Source organism: Temnothorax longispinosus, chromosome 4 (genome assembly GCF_030848805.1).
Source record: "Temnothorax longispinosus isolate EJ_2023e chromosome 4, Tlon_JGU_v1, whole genome shotgun sequence".
NCBI lineage: Eukaryota > Metazoa > Arthropoda > Insecta > Hymenoptera > Formicidae > Temnothorax > Temnothorax longispinosus.
The window spans coordinates 15,897,676-15,915,444 of record NC_092361.1 but is presented as its reverse complement, the minus strand read 5'-3'; the positions used below and the strand labels follow the sequence as shown (position 1 = coordinate 15,915,444).

Here is a 17,769-nt window from a genome sequence, read left to right as displayed (position 1 = left end):
TTCTAGTGTCACTTTTTAGCAAACGTTTATAAAAGGAGCTATTTATAAAAGAATCGCCGATTTTAGATCCTACAATTCCTGTCGAATTTCAGGATAGAGTCCTATTTATAATATTATGTACCGTGTAATATACGAAAAGAAACTGAAGAATTAGAATATGCACATATCATTTGTTGCAATAGTAAAATATAACTCGAAAAAAATTAAAGTTTTGGAGAAAATAAATTTGAATGTTATAAATTATTAAAATTTTAAGTAATATTTTAAATGCGATTTTAGCATAATGAATTATATTGTAGAGGAATAGAAATATCTAGCTATATATTAGCTGTTTATTCAGCAGTGCATTGAATTTTCACTATTCTCTGCAATTTTTGAGTTATGTCATTGTTGTAACAAATATGTAAAATATATATTAAAGCGCACACACAAAACACATCAAGAAAACAAACGCGTCAGATTTCTATCAAATCTGATGTGAATATCATGTCTAAAGCGGGTTTACCTCGTGTTGTACCGTTCTTCGCATTTTAGGACAAAAAGCTTCCGAAATAGATTCGCGGTATGAAAGATAAATGGCAAGGCTGTTTTTGCATTTTTGTTCTCTCGTCTTACGATTATCAGTGATTAATCAGCTCGCTCCGATTATCGCATATCGACGCGCGCTATAATCGCGTTTAGCTCAACGTTCATTCATTGATTAGTGTGCGAATTGCAAAATAAATCATTTTAATTACATCGATGTGTCCTGCACTCCGAACACGATAAGCGATACATTTAATTTGAGCATCTCCGTTTGGTATTTTTGCAACTACATATGTATTCTGAAGAAATTTATTATTCATTGTTCCTTGAGGATTGAGATTTTAATGATTTTAAACTTTAATCAACCTGAAATCGAAATTTCTGTTAGTTCATAAAAATTGACGTATATTTATAATGGAAAATAAGAAAAAAGTTTGCGGCAAATTCAATTTTTAAGTTTTATTTAAATGCACAAAATATTTTATGCGTCTTATTCATTTTTATACGTTTGATTGAAATTCGCTCTCGTAAATCATTAATACCAATTATCAATATATACTCCATGTTAGAAGGTTTCAAAAATCGTTAAAATATCATATATAGTGCTATAATGGTAATAAACAGTAATAAAATCGTGGCATCGAGACTTTCGAGACACACCATGTCCTCAATCGTCTAATATTATGTAACTGTGACTTCTTACCGATATAGATAGTCGATCATTTGCTCCGTATTAGTGTGGTATTTTTTGTATACCCTGCATCTTTAAAGAGAGAAAGAAACCATAGAAGATTAAATTAAGGCCAATATGGACGCTGATGTCCGTTCGACAATACAATTATACTTCTTATGCGATTTTAATACCTTCCAATTGAATTTCCTGTGCATTTCAATCACTCCTCAGTTGAAACTAATTTTGGCTTTTATTAAGGTCCTCTTCAGTCGAATGGAACAACGAGGACAAATAAACTTTTACAGAGAAGAAGAAAAGAGTTTTATTTAAAAGAATAGTATACTCGTTTATTATTTAGTATACGGAAAAGATTTTTTCGTACATAATTACATATAAAATATGTCCATATATGTTTTCTTTCTATAAGAAAAATGATATAAGATTTACTTGAAAAATAATTAGAAAAATTTATACGTACTTTTAATTATTTTCTAATTTTTCTCGTTATTATTTTTTTGTTTGTATGAAATAGAGATTGTACAAGAGAAAGAAAACATGGATATATATTTTACATATAATTATATATATAAATATTTTCCGGGGTGTCCATATAAATCACTATAAATTATTCAAAAAAGTCATTTGCTTCGAAAACGAAATGCTGTAGCGTCTCATTTACAGAGTTGCTATATATATTCCCAGGTAGCAAGCACTCGTCATTTTGACGTCAATTGACGTCAAAAGTCTGTCATTTTGACGTCTTTTGACGTCAAAATGACGAGTGCTTGCTACCTGGGTTTCTATATATATTTGGTCAATAAATGATTGTACGCGATTCGATTTACACGTGTCCTATATATTTCTAAAAGATTCAAATTGGATCTTATTACAATTCAAAACTGTCGTTCTATACGTTGAGTCGCGCAAGCAGAATCTTCGGAATATTTATCGAGTTAAGTACTCGTATGTTTCCAGAATAAACGACGTATAATATCTCATAATCCAATAAGGGACATCTTGATGTCCATAACGGAGTTTAACGGTCTTTTCATGACGAAGGTGAAGAAGTCAATGACCTAATTCAGCTTCAGTGTCGATTAGTCAAGTCGCTGAACCCAGCTATTGTAAATCGACCGTCGGATATGATATATCAGATATATAGTTGAACGCACACACGGTCGAAGTTTGAATGAAAATTTGGCTTTCAGCTGGCATTTTCAGATTCCGGGCCACGTCGCGCGAGCAACCACGACTCTACAACGCGAACGTCGCGAACAACGTTCCAACTAGGAAATAAGAGTGTAGCGAAAGGAGAGGGAGGGAACGAATGTTATTATCTAATATACTTTTATTGTCGCATCTGCGCGCCGCCGTTAGAAGCACTCGCCCCCTCAATCCGGCCCGATCCGTCGCCTGTCGGGAAATTTCCTTTCCGTACGTTATTTTTCCATATTATCGATCGCGGGGGGTCGCATTCAATAATTTGACACACCCTCTTCTGTCGAATAACACCCTTCCTCGTAAAAGGGAGAATAGGATTGTAGGATAGGAGATGATCCTTATTGGTTCTCGCTCTACGGTAAACATTCATTAAATTCATGATAAATTGAACCGTTAAATGGAAAATATTGGGTGATGTCACTTTTCATTTCACTTACGAATAATGAGGGTCGGTGGAACTTTATTTTTATCTACGAATTACGCAATACATCTTAGTCATATATTTTATTGCGCAGTAAATGGAATTACTCGCAATTTTTTTTACTTATTCTTTTATCTTAATTGCATTTATTTTCACAATAGTGATTCATTCAGGTGACCCGCAGAAGCCCAAATAATTAAGGTATAACAGCAAATCTCTGAAATCAGTCGCAGAGCGATCTCGATCAATTATGGCGTGTTTTCGTGTGATTCATATATACAACAAATTCTCTTTTTCTTTCCCTTTCAGAACGCAAATTTCGCGTAATAATTCAATTCTCGACAATTCTATCTTCTTATACAGAAAAATTTTATATTGTTATACATATAAGGGATAAAATTCATTTCTCGAATCGCAGAATCGAAAACGGAGCGTATTTGCGCCAAACACGGAATATGAATGGGAAAGAGAGTCACAACGTTGTTTCTTTTTTCGCGACCGGTTCTCCTTACGGAACTGTCGCGCAATATTTAATCGACAATTCTTTATTATCTAATAAAAATTGTACTATATATTATAATTTGCATGGGAAAATATTAAATCATCCGTAGAATCACAAACACGTATATTTAGCATTAAATATGGAACACGGATAGAAACGAGAATCATATAATGTTAAAATTTAGGTTTTTTTTTCTTCGATTGATTCTTTTCTTTTTCCTCGGAAAATTTTCTTCGTAAAAAAATTTCGTGCGTTTAATAATCAATAGATTATCGATATATAATTCTATTACGTAGTGAAAATTGTATAATAATTCTAACGCGTTCTGCAGTGTCAAAAAGGAGTTGCGAAAGAGCTAGGGAACGAGAGTCGCGATATATTTTTTTCTTTATTTGAAGAATATATTACATGGCACGAGTATAATCCGCCCCTTACGTTTTCTCGACAGTGCAGACAATGTAATTTTTTAAATAATTATCTCCAATACATAAATTGGATTAAATTTTAACATATAAGTATGTAAACAAGTGCTTCCCTCATTAATATTTTTCGAACTAGTTTCGAACGGATTCGTCGCGCCACTTGCGCGCGCGCGCAGCGCGTTCGACGACGCGTCTGGCGTGAGGCGCATAGTTCGCGACTCAAGGCATTAAACAGCCGCTCCTGCGGCGAGCGGAGTCAGTCTTGGGCAAGATGGCCGGTCGGTCGAGCGCGGCCCACTATTACTACCTTGCGTTGATCCTCCATCTGGTCCTGCTAACGGAATGCAATTACGGAGTGCGGTACGGTGACAGGGCGAAGCGGCTGTACGTCGCGGAGTCCAGCGATCAGCAGTATCGGAAGCCGCTTATTATCGACAGACGGAACGCGGATCCGCGCGGCCAGGAGCACGACGACGGGGAAACGTCATTCGCGCGTACGCGCCGAGACGCGCCCGCGCCTGCACCTACACCCGCGCCCGCGCCCGCACCGTTGCCGGAGCACCCGAATAATAATCCAAACATCACGACGAGGGTACGTACGTACAAGTAGTAACCTAACCGCTCGATCGTCGCCCGAAGGTCGCCCCCGCCGCCGCCGTTGCGTCGCAATTCGACCGGCGCGGCGGCGAAGACGGTTACGACGACGACGACGACGATTGTTTTCGCGTCGCGTACGAGAACGACCGGAAGAAACGTCGCACGACCTCCGGGTCTTCCGACACAGTCGCGCAAATAGACGCTCCGCACAAATACACTCACATATGTGGACGCATACACGCGACGCGACACATACGCGCGCGCGCGCACGCGACACGCACGCACACACCCACCCTTCTCCGTCTCCCTCGCCCTCCGGCCACCGCTGGCTGCTGCGTGTCGTCCTGCGGAATTTTTCCCAATGGACCGTCGCGTCGCGTCGCGTCGGGAGAGAGAGAGATAGACGCACAACGCCGTCCTTTGTGCGCGGCGCGCGAATAAGCCGGGGCAATAATTGCCGTATTATCTCTCTCTTCCGGAGTAAATTTAATCAATCTCGGACGAGAGAAAGAGAGAGAGTGAGACGGAGAAACGGAGCGTCGCGGGTCCGCTACGTTATTGACACGCCAAGGGGTCACTAACCGTCCCGCATATCTTCCCTCCGTTTTCTATTTTTCTTTCTTCCTTATTGCTTTTCCTGAGTTTTCCACGCCGTCCGGGGCACTTCGTAAACAGTACGCCCCCGCCGACGCTCGTCGTCGGGACGTACACGCGCCGTTATTTTTAAAGCCGTTATTATTTTAAACATCGCGCCGTCATTATTTGGACGGCGTGGACTTTCCTTTTTTTTTTTTACCGAAGGTCGCCGTTTTTGGGGGAATGAGTATACTCGCCGCGATTTCTGGTTTATTTTTCCTGCGTAGTACGTACGTCTCCCGGTCTCCCCCTTACGTCACGTCGTCGTTGCGGGCTTAGTCACGTTTGAACACGCACGAGGATAATGCATGCATGCATTACGAGCACTTATTTTCGTGATAACAAAGAAAGCGCAGTTTTTGTCATTTGACCGAGGAGATAAGAGTCACCAAAAATAATAGCGTTACGTTGTAGCCACGAGTTTCAGTCGGCTACAAATGTATCGCAAAGTATTATGTGTTTCTCCGTTTCCCTTTTTTATTATTCCTTGAGCTTATCGCACCACCTTATATTTATTAGCTCTTGGTTAACGTTCACTTTCTCATCTCCGATTTATTTGACAAGCGTTAATCAGTCGGCCATAATGTATCAATATTATGTTTTCAATACTATATGTTTCAAAATATTATGTTATTTCTCGACTAACTGGCACAAAATAAAAAAAGTATGCACTACGTTTCGGCTCGAGGTTTGAGCCCTTCTCAAGTGCGGTCTAATCGTCAAAACCTTGAGCCGAAACGTAGTGCATACTTTTTTTATTTTGTGCCAGTTAGTCGAGAAATAGAATAACATTTTGGATTTAATCATTGGCGGAGGAAGTTATTGTTTCTATTTATCTATGTTTCTTATTTCCGTTTCCCTTATTTTTATTATTCCGAGTTTATTGTACACGTTATATTTATTATCTCTTATTTTAACGTTTTTATTCTCTCACCTTCGATTTATTCGATAAGCATAATCAGTTAGCAACAATCACATATTATCTTACTTTATTTTTATTATTCCGAATTCATCGTGCACGTTATATTTATTATCTCTTATTTTAACGTTTACTCTCTCACCTCCGATTTATTCGAACAATCACAATATTATCTATCGCTTCTTCGTTTCCCATATTTTTATTATTCCGAACTTATCGTTTGCACGCTAGATTTATTATCTCTTATTTAACGTTCACCATCTCATCTCCGACTTATTCATAAGCAATAAGCATATTTTAATCAATAGTTAATTGTACCATGACGTAATTAGAATTAACTATCTTGTTTTTGCAAGCTCATTGTATATTACGAGCGGTTTATATTTTATCAGATACAACTTCTCGATTAATATAATTATATAGCTTTTCATTCGAACGCGATACGCTTCATCCTTGTGCCGTCGTTCGTCTACCTTAATTGCACGAAAAAAAGAAGGAACCGGACAGCTCTTAACTTTCACTTTTGACGTTACTACGATCGACCTTCAAATCCTGGAATATTTTTCCCCGCGTGCGATTTTTAAAGCCGAGTCTGTAATTTTTTTGCCCATTCAATTTGCATTTCTGGATTACACGCAACGGCGTCTTGAATTATATTCGCTGCTTAATTCTTTTCATTTCAGAATTTGCACGACATTTCGCGTGACATTGAATATTGAACAAAGCAACGTGATATCGGCCACCGACAGGATGTGAGCTGATTGAGATAGCAAGATTTTTTCCGCGAATGGTTATACCCAATGATTCATCTCCCGCTATATATCTATCCGTCTACAATTACACTTATTGAAGATGTCGAGTTACACGCACGTGCATCTCGTGTCCAACCGCTAATAAATCTCGGCTCACATCCGACTGGCTGCGGAGATTGTTTTGCGTGTTTATTTTTTCTCTATTCTCTCTGTTTTTTTTTTTAATTTTATTTTATCGGAACCCCTTATCTGTTATCTCTTATCTCCGATCATTATTCGTCATGCCGGCTCGTGCGACTTCATGTAGGATAAATATTATTTTATTTTTACGTTATATAAGTTTGTCTCTGGGTATTTGACGGCTTTCGATAAAAATGTTGTTTCTTTGTCGTTACAGGTCAATGCTTTAAATGATTCGCATCAGCAATTGATGGTACATTGGGTCGGGGAGGGCTCCAACGTAATAATATGTCTAGCGAGGGATAGCACGCCCGTGGTACGCTACCAAGGAGGTGGTAAATTCTCCTCCCCGACTCATCCTAGCGCTGTGTACATCAGTTACGATTACGGCGACACGTTCGAGAATAAGACTGAACTGTTCAGGGTTTCGTCCGACCCCAATGCTCATTATGCGGTTGTGGACAAATTCACCAATCATCCTAAGTACTACCAACACGTGAGTTCCGCTTTACAAAAGCGTTTCCTACGAAATAAATGGCTCGTATATTTCCTGGGCATATTTCCAATTCTGCTGTTCAAAGAGCGTTTCTCGAGACTTTTCTTCTTTTACAGTGCGTCTTCGTGGACAGTCAGAATAGTTTAATCTTTATAACATATAATAACGGTCTAACAATCCAGAGGGTCACGGTGCCGTTTCATCCGAGCGAAGTCTCGTTTTACGAATTAGACCCACGGGTGCTCATCGCACTGGACAAAGTTGATCCAGCGCGGAAGGTATAATATTATTTAGCAATTATTTAAATTCTGAATTTATACCGTTCCTATTTTATTTTAAAGAATATAAGATAGTGTCGAAAATTATTCTTTCTGACTTTGGAATACTTCAATTTCAGTTGTGGCTGTCGACCGATCGTGGAACATCCTGGGTACCGATTCACCAATTCGTAAAGGCTTTCTTTTGGTCTTCGGATCGTGTTCTATTGGTTGAACGCATGGAGCCTACTGGACTAAATACGGTTTTGAAGCTGGATCTGCGAAATTTGCCCTGGTATCAAAGAGCGAACAATGCGTTGCGAGTTAGAATGTCTATACGAAAGGAATTTATCGTGGTTATTCAAAACATTGAGAATTTCCAGATCAGAGGTGACTACATGTTCGCCACTATGAAAAATTCGAAGGTAAATGTTATGATGCTATATGTAAAATCTCTCATAAGATTCAGAATTTACCTGTTTTCATTGATCGTTGCTTGAATTCTTTTTAACAGAATGGAACGTCGGAGCATCTGGATCTGTACGTCTCCTATAAGAATCAAACGTTTGTCCCAGCGCATTTTAACACGGAATTGGATTGCAAAGATTATCATATTGTAGACGTGTCGTACAATCGAGTCTTCATCGCTGTGTCGCACAGCGACACTATGATCAATCTTTACGTGTCGCAAGTTATAGACCACGAAAAAGCTATATTTACATTGTCTCTGGAGAGCATCCTCACATTTTTCCCCAACAGTACTTGGAAGGACAGTTGGTTGAAGTAAGTAACAAAATATAACGGATAATTATTTTTTAAAAATAAAATTACAAGTTTTGCGAACTTATAATTACTATGAAAGCTGTGAAACTCGTGAAAATAAGATTAAAAGATTGTAGTGAAAATAAGATTATAAGTTTTAGATAATAAGATTATAAGAGAGCTCCTCGTTAATTTTCTCTTTAAATTTTCTTGACTCATCCGTGTATTTATACGCCCTTGTATTATTTGCGTAGTGACGTGGCTGACGAGGCATTCACGGATCTGTATAAGGTCGAAGGTCTTCGAGGTATATACATAGCGTCGCGGGTCAAAGGTAACCCGAAATCAAGCTCGATCGGGCCGGAACACTTGGAGTCATTAATCACTTTCGATCATGGCGTTAGTTGGAACAGTATTAAGGCACCATCGACGAATCACGAAGGCTTTTACATTCACTGCACAAAAGACTGCTCGTTACATTTGAGTCAGAGATTCAGTCAATTATATCCGGTGACAAGATCCGTCACTATTATGAGCTCGAAATCGGCGCCCGGAATAATAATGGCCACCGGTGTGATCGGATCTAGCTTGAAGGGTCATCCTGCGCTCTACGTATCTAGAGACGCCGGTCTTACGTGGAAACAAGTACTGAAGGATTATTACTTCTTCAACATGGGCGATCACGGAGGTTTACTAGTGGCGGTTAAGTATTTCAAATCGCGCGGGGAGACCAGAGATATCTCGTACTCGACAGACGAGGGTGAGACGTGGGAGACATACGAGTTCAACGAGAAGATGTTACGTGTCTACGGCCTCATGACGGAGCCTGGAGAAAACACCACGGTGTTCACCATGTTCGGATCGGACAGCGGGCAGCATCAATGGCTTATCATCAAGGTCGATCTACGAAATGTGTTCGAGAGGGAATGCACGGAGGATGACTACAAGTTTTGGTCTCCGTCGAGCACCGACCAACCGGTCATGGCTTGCGTGTTAGGACGTAAGGAAACGTATCAGAGACGCGCGCCGCGCTCCAATTGCTACCAGGGCGTGAACTACGATCGGGCAGTGAGACTGGAAACCTGTCAGTGCGACGCGAATGATTATCAGTGCGATTACGGTTTCATGCGCGTCGGGAATCCCTATCACTGCATTCGCAATAAATCCAGCGTCGCCGATCACGATCCTTACGCCGTGCCGATCACGTGTCAGCCCGGTGCGTTCTATAATCGCACAAAGGGCTACGTGAAGATATCCGATGATGACTGTACCGACGGCCTCGCAAGGAACTTTGAGCCCGACGAGATCCCATGTCCGATGGACGAGAAGCCGGAATTCTTATTGGTCGCCCAACGAGAACACATTACGCGAATCGACTTGGTGGAGAATAAAATGGAGACGTTACCTGTGCACGATCTAAAAAATGTCATTGCAATCGAATTCGATATGAAAAATAACTGTCTGTACTGGGCAGATATTGTAAACGACACAATCGGTAGACAGTGTCTGAAGGATGGCGCTAGCTATCCCGAGATTCTCGTTGAGACCGATCTGAGTTCCGTCGAGGGAATGGCCTTCGATTGGGTGTCTAATGTGCTCTATTTTGTGGACGGTGTTAAGATGAGGATACAGATAATCCGAACGGATGTACCTGCTATGGGCAGAATGCGCAGGACGATATTAGGGCCGAACAATCTGCAAAAGCCCCGAGGTATCGCGGTTCATCCTATGAACGGCTATATGTTCTGGACCGATTGGGCACCGGGCAATGCCTCGGTCTCCCGAGCCAACTTGGACGGCACGGACGTTAAACGATTGTTCACTAAGCCCAATGTCGAATGGCCGAACGGAATAACGATCGATCATATCGCCGAACGTATCTACTGGGTGGACGCTCGAGCGGATTACATAGCTTCCTCTGACTTCGATGGTAAAAGGTTCAAGAAGATCATCGCTAACGACGCGCGTGTCTCGCATCCATTCGCGGTCGCTGTGTTCAAGGACAACGTGTATTGGGACGATTGGAAGCAGTCGATGATATTCATCGCCAACAAGGATCACGGGGTCGGAATCAACACGGTAGTCGGTTTCCAGATTGCGGGTTTGATGGATCTCAAGATCTTCGCGCACAGCGTGCAGATCGGCAAGAACGAGTGCGCGAAGAACAACACGTGCTCGCACATCTGCCTGGGTGCGCCGCGCAACAGCTACGTTTGTCTCTGCCCGGACGGTATGGTGATGACGGACGGCAAGTGTTTCTGCCCGAACGGTGTCAAGCCGTACACCAACTCGACGTGCCCGCGCGTCGCCAGCACCTGCTCGTCCAACCAGTTTGCCTGCAACAACCACGTGTGCATCCCCGAATTCTGGAAGTGCGACGGCGACAACGACTGCGGCGACAACTCAGACGAGGTGCATTGCAACCGCGCCACGTGCAGCCCGAATAACTTCGAATGCGACGATAACAAATGCATACCTAAATACTGGGTGTGCGATCTGGATCGTGACTGCAAGGACGGCAAGGACGAGGTAAATTGCACGTACACCAATTGCACCGAGACGCAGTTCAAGTGCCACAACGGCCGCTGTATATCTCATCGTTGGCGCTGCGACGGCGAGGACGACTGCCGCGACGGCTCGGACGAGCAGAATTGCACCAAGAACGTTCAACCGAATACGTGTCGCTCCGACGAGATGGTCTGCAAGGCGGATCACTCGTGCATACCGACCTCTTGGAAGTGCGACGGCGAGCCAGACTGCGAGGACGGCGCCGACGAGAAGGACTGCAACAACATGGTGTGCGAGTCGTGGCAATTTACATGCAACAACACTAAGGAGAACGGACATCGGTGCATATATAAATCATGGGCATGCGACGGTGACAAGGACTGCGTCGACGGCTCCGACGAGATAAATTGCACCATCACCACTATCGCACCACCGATAAGCCCGTCTATATCGATGAACTCCTGCAACGACTGGATGTTCATGTGCAACAACAAGAAATGCGTGCCCTACTGGTGGAAGTGCGACAGCGTGGACGACTGCGGCGACGATTCCGACGAGATAGGCTGCGGCGGCGGCGTGGACGGCGGCCTAGATCCTACGCCTCCGATTCACACGACGCAACAGCCGCGCAACTGTCGCGAGCATCAGTTCCAGTGCTACAACGGCGATTGCATTGAGAACGCGTGGGTGTGCGACGGCTCCAACGACTGTCCGTCGGGCGAGGACGAGCAACACTGCGAGCAGACGCACGCGTGCCGCGAGAACGATCAATTCATGTGCCGTCAAGACGGCTCGTGCGTACCGCTCTCGAGCATCTGCAACGGCATCGAGGAGTGTCCGGACGGCAGCGACGAGCTTGGTTGCCACACGGATCACGAGGTGAACCCACCTGCCACGCCGTCCTGCTACGTTGGCCTTTTTCCATGCGACGAGACCCGCTGCTTCCCGCTGGCGGCCTACTGCGACGGCAAACACGATTGTCTAGACGGCTTCGACGAGAGTAATTGCGAGAAGAACGGCTCGCGCGTGTATCAGGTGCTAGTGATGGGCGTGGACGAGCGCTCTGTCAACGATTCGAGTTTCTTCCTCTTCTGGTGGATGCCGATACCGTCGAACGTGACGTTCGAGTTCCTGCCGTCTATCGCGCGGGCGGTACCAGGGGCCAAGTGGACCAACGCCAGCGAGTGGATCGAGGACACGGAGTACCCGTTCAACAAACTCGAGCCGTACACCAAGTACAATCTGACGGTCTACGTGAAGGTGAAGGGCCAGGCCACCGTATTCCCACCGGCGAAGTATCTGGTGGTGATGACCGGCGAGGGTGTGCCGTCCGAGCCGTGGCTCGTGAACGTCACGCAGAAGAACGGCACCCGTGTGGAGCTCGCCTGGACACCGCCCATACGTCCCAACGGTCTTATTATCGGATATCAGGGCTTCATGACGCCGCCGATACCGCCGATGGAGTTTAATTGGCAGAAGATGACCTCCGCGGTCATCGACCGCGTGGGCTTCGAAGCGGGCAAGAATTATTCCTTCTGGATCGTGGCGAAGAACCGACAATATCAATCTGCCTCGTCGAAGGTTGTCACGCTGATGTTCGACGGCTCGGCCAACATCGAAGACATCGAAGATCTCCGTGTGGTGGCCACGACGAATCACTCGGTCACTTTGACGTGGAAGAAGCTGAAGGACGTGGACGGGTATCACATCACTCCCAGAGCACCGCCAGCGTATCCGGCTCTGCAAACCGTCTCGACCATGGACAATCTGATGGAGGTTAAGAAATTGGCGCCGGGTACCAAATACACCTTCGAGGTCGGCGCGATGAAGAAGAAGTACATCGGTAGGATCGCCATGGTGACCGCCACGACGAACGGCACCGTGCTGCCGACGGTAATTGACTTCGACGCGCAATTGGTCAAGTCCCAGAGAACGACCGTCAAGCTTACTTGGGACCCACCGAAGAGCAACAGGAAGATCAAGTGGCAATACGCTATTCACTACGCTACCAACATGTTGGAGTTCTTTAAAGGTATTTAAAAGTCATTTGCATTTTCTTCACGCGAGGATTATATCTTGGGTGGGATAATCGATGTGTTTGTATATCGTTTAATATCGTTTGTTTCCGTTTTTTAGTTTATAAACTCATCACCACTAATCTCACGGCTACGATCAAGGATCTGGAAGCGTGTGAATCGTACGTCTTTGCCGTTGGCGTTATTGGGGATTACGGAGCGGGACCTTTAAATCAACCGATTACGGTCACGACGCACTTCAACAAACGTGCACCTCCGAAGAGATTGCGAGTAACGTCGTCGCCGGATAAAAACGATAGCATAATCGTCTCATGGAGCGCGAGTTGTCCGACGATTGACGAACCGATCAGTTACACGGTAAGTCAATAATGCCACGAAACATTTCTCTGGGGAAATAACATTGCGAGAGATTTTGAGAAAGATTTATACTTACGAGAAATTTCCCAAAAATTTTTCTTTCCTCTTATTGATAAAAATTTGAAAATACATGTATTTTTAGCGAGAATATTCATCGATCTCGTATCTTTTTTCCGATTACAGATTTCCGTTACGGAAATGATTCTCAACAAGCAGATAACTGTGACACTGTCACCGACTAACGAAACCATTATGAAGCATACGTTCAATTCCATCAAGTACGGCGGAAAGTACAGTATTACAATAGCCACAGATGTCGAAAATGCCATACCCACGCAACCGTTTATCTACGTAGCGCCGCCAATCAAGCCGCCTCATCAGCTCACCGTCTTACACGATAATACGGAATATTTGATTTATTGGCAAGAACCGGATTTGCCGGAGAACATCCGGAAGGATGCCAATCTGTACTATGAAATTTTGGTGGCCGAGGGATCGAGAACAATAAACGAATCGACCGCCAAAGTCTTGCAGGCCAAAGATCCGCCTTACCGTTACAAGGATGCCAAAACGGATACGATTTACACCTTCGCCGCGCGTTTGGTCACGAACGAAGGATACCAAAGTCCATTGAGCGAAACTTGGAGCACGCAGATATCAGGTGAGATGTCTTTAACATTTTTTTTCGACGTGAGGAGCCCCTGCCGTGCTTTAATAATAATAATCTCTTCTTTCTTCTATTTAACGCAGGATCGCAGCTTCCGGTGATAATGAATACGTCGAGCATATTATCCCTCGCTATACCGATCTGTTTGATCGTTATAGCGCTCGGTGCTGCGCTCGCATATTTCATTGTTCGACATAGGAGGCTATCTAACAGCTTTACGCAGTTTGCCAATAGCCACTACGATACGAGACGGGGACAAGCCACTTTCCCAGGCACGACAGATGGTTTAGGTGAGTGCTACTTTGCATTTGAAAAGTGGGGAAAAACGTGGGGGGTAAGAATGAAACAATATGAAAATAAACTAACGACTCTTTCTTCTCTTTTTCTTTTATAGAAGAAGAAGACAGTCCGGTAATTCGAGGCTTTTCAGATGACGAACCGCTCGTAATTGCATGAATACTATATATATATACATATATATATGTGTATAAACAGAATATTTACGTACTAGGAAAGACGATGTGCCAAGACACTATTAATGGAGATAGGCATTTTATGCTTTTGATTATAATAGCATAATGTCAAAAATTGTTCTTAAGCTCTAATTTTGATATTAGTTATGCATAGTACGCACTTTGTACTGACAGATTTCAGTCGCATAATAACACATAATGAGACCTCCGCGCAGCATAATGCGGTTTTCGCGTAATTATCGAAAAAAGTCCGTTTTTGCACTTAAAACACTCGGATTTGGGGAAAAACGACGTACACTTTTCAAAATTGTACACTTTCTCCGTTCTGTCGCCACAGGAGCTGGGTTGGAAGCCAGCCTAAAAGTTTCTCGATTGGAGAATCTCGAAAGTATCGCGGAGGAAGAGGGGAACGGTTGAGGGCGACGGATGTTTGTAACCACGGTCTTACATACAGGTCTAGCCCAATTGTATATTTCCCATTTTTCATACAATTTCACAGTCGTCATGGGCTGTTACATATTACGTGAAAGGTCGAAATCACATAATCGCGCATAATGAGGGCATAATCAGGCATTTTTTTTTTTTGCATAAACCATAGGTGTTCAAAAGCATAAAGTGCCTATCCGTAACTATTAATATAATAATTTTGAATATAAATCAAGCTTTATAATGGAAGGAAAAGCTTTTATGAAAGCGTCTCAAGACTGAATACTTAACTGTGACCGTACTTGTGCTGTTGCAGTTAACGACTATTGATCGATAAACAGGCTGCTTAGAGCGCTTACACGAGAGCTTTTCGCGTCGTTCATTAAGTACGTTTGTAGAAATATGGTATACATGTACATGACGAGTGCTCGAAGTAACTACCTGCCGTGAAGTTGGAAAGGCCATTGCACCTCAAATTCGAGTGTAAACAAGTCCAGGACGGCTGTAGGTTGGAAATATGATTACCGTATAGTGAAAGGATAAACGCCAATCGTTGAAATCGACGGCAGTTTGTATATAGTAAATATTTTTTATGGATGGATTGATTGAGACTTTCGAGGTGACACACATTTGCATTTTTAATATTATATTTATATGAACTGTATGTGTGAAGAAACTTTTTTAGTTCGTATTCAGATTTGTTGATGCGAAAGTGAGTTACCGGCACTCGGGACACGAACTTTTTGGTAAAAGCTGTTTTAATAAACACCCCACAGAGGCCATAAGTTTTTTCCATATAGCAAGTGCATGACCAAAGTAACACTTTCTTTTAATGCCGCATTCAAGAGGTATATCAATCTCGTCTGTTCATAGAATAGATTCCTATGACGTTTCATTCGAGTTCTTCGGCTTGAATAATCGTCTCGAGCAACTTTTTATGATCGTCCCGATTAGAATTATATATCGACCGCGATGCGGGATTGAAAGAAGTCTTTATAAGCGAGTTTCAATCTCGCGAAAGGGTGATCTGACCCTCGTAAAAAGTGTGCTACAATTATTGCGATTTGAACACAATGCTAAGTACGGTTTTTTTTATCTTTAGGTACACATAAAAAAAGTAATTCGTCAAATAATTGTGTGCTTTGTACGATTAAGTAGATTACTTTTTTTTTTAATCTTACATTTAAAAAAATCATAGATTATTCTCACCAAGATCGAACGTTTTTAGTTAAGATTAGGAGAGGTTTACCAACAAGATGCCGATGAGAAAATAACAAAAAGAAACGACCGTCGGGTGTTCTCAGTGTGAATAAAATGGTAGTGAATGCGTCGTAACTTTCAGATTGTTGTAAATGTAAATAATGTTTAAATATTTAAGCGTGTGATCTTTCACCGCTTAATCCGTTGGATTATCCGTAAAAGACATTAATGGTTGAATCCCGCGATCAGTTATATTTTTATGTCGGAATAGTCTAAGATTCTCTATATGCATACGCGCCGCGACGACGAAAAGAAACCATCGATTTCACAGGATCTTTTGCTGCGTATATGACATACATATACACAAACGAGAGCAGTTGTTTTATTGCAAAGAGTCTAGACGTAAGATTGATTGTATTTTTAATTAATTGTCTTTTTTCTCTCTTCTCTTCTCTCAAATAAAAAAGAAATGTGTGATGTGCTACGAGTTTCTAAAAAAACTCATGTATTTTTGAGCGGATTATTTTGTTCGAGTCAATATGCCGAGTCGACGAACGCGTTAAACAGATTGAACGGCCGGCATTTCTATGCCATTGTGAAATTGTGAATTAATCTAAATTGTGATAACAAGATTGTAATTCACACATTTACATCCTGTTGCATAGCATACTGATATTTCTGAAAATCTCGCTCTTTTTGACGACAGAAAAATAAAGTGATGCAGGGTATATGCGCGAAACGACGGCGGATCGATGAAAAGCTAACAGTATTAATGAGGTTTGGTACGTTTCCTTTGTGTCAGCTACGACATAATAGTGACCTCCCGAACGAGTTGAATTAATTATAAAGGAAAGGTTTCCCCTGTTGGTACTTGACGCGATTACGCTCTCGGCCCACCAACGGTTTACTTCTTCCCTTTTTTTTGCTACACGTCGTCAAATGTTGGAGAAGAAAATACTAATAAAAATGTCCATGTTTTTAAATCTGTGTTACGCGGCTTTTATACGTAATCAATCAAATATTGATGCAATTTTATTGTATCAATAACAGTGATATAATTGACATCATATGATATCGACATAATTGATATAATTAATATATCATTGATATCATTTATATCAAATAAACAATATTATTATATAATATGGAAATATTATGTAATAATATTGTTCATGGGCCGCTTTAGCGAGAGCGATGAGAATAGAAGAGAATATATATAGCTGATTTACATGTAAATGTCAAAAAAGTTATAACGCGACAAGAGACAGTGATATATAATATATATACATATATAATATATTTACGTGTAAATAAATAAACTTAAGTCACAGAATATTTGTCATTTAAATGTTCTCGTTTTTATTTATAAATTGCTTTGATACCTTCGCATTTTTTATATACTTGATGACATGCACATTATATTATCCATTAACTTACTTTTTTTACTAATAATTCTTGTCAATATAATTTTTAATTTTGCTACTTACAATTAGTTATCCTATTATTTAGTCAAAACTTATTTTGCCGCTTATTTCACGAAAAGCTTTCTAGTTTTAATTTCTTATCAGAACATTTAACATTTAATATTTTAACTATGAAAACCATTGACGCTCAACATTTTGGTTATGGAAAAATCCACTTTAATTTTGTTAGAAATTTGCAAATTTTTGGTTATCCAATAATGATCTAATTTAATGTTTTTTATATAGATTATATTATAGATAGTGTACATATTTAAA

General features: G+C 41.8%; 1 protein-coding gene across 1 annotated transcript; it reads left to right on the top strand.

Annotated features, from left to right (window-relative positions):
• The first annotated feature begins 4,027 nt into the window (after positions 1-4,027).
• Positions 4,028-17,378, top strand: LOC139811770 (sortilin-related receptor). Its single transcript, XM_071776155.1, has 10 exons — positions 4,028-4,356; positions 7,066-7,344; positions 7,461-7,622; positions 7,742-8,026; positions 8,116-8,384; positions 8,618-12,903; positions 13,008-13,264; positions 13,448-13,925; positions 14,015-14,221; positions 14,326-17,378. Exons 1-10 carry the CDS (start codon positions 4,036-4,038, stop codon positions 14,385-14,387), a joined length of 6,606 nt encoding a protein of 2,201 aa, XP_071632256.1. The 5' UTR covers positions 4,028-4,035; the 3' UTR covers positions 14,388-17,378.
• The last annotated feature ends 391 nt before the right edge of the window (positions 17,379-17,769 follow it).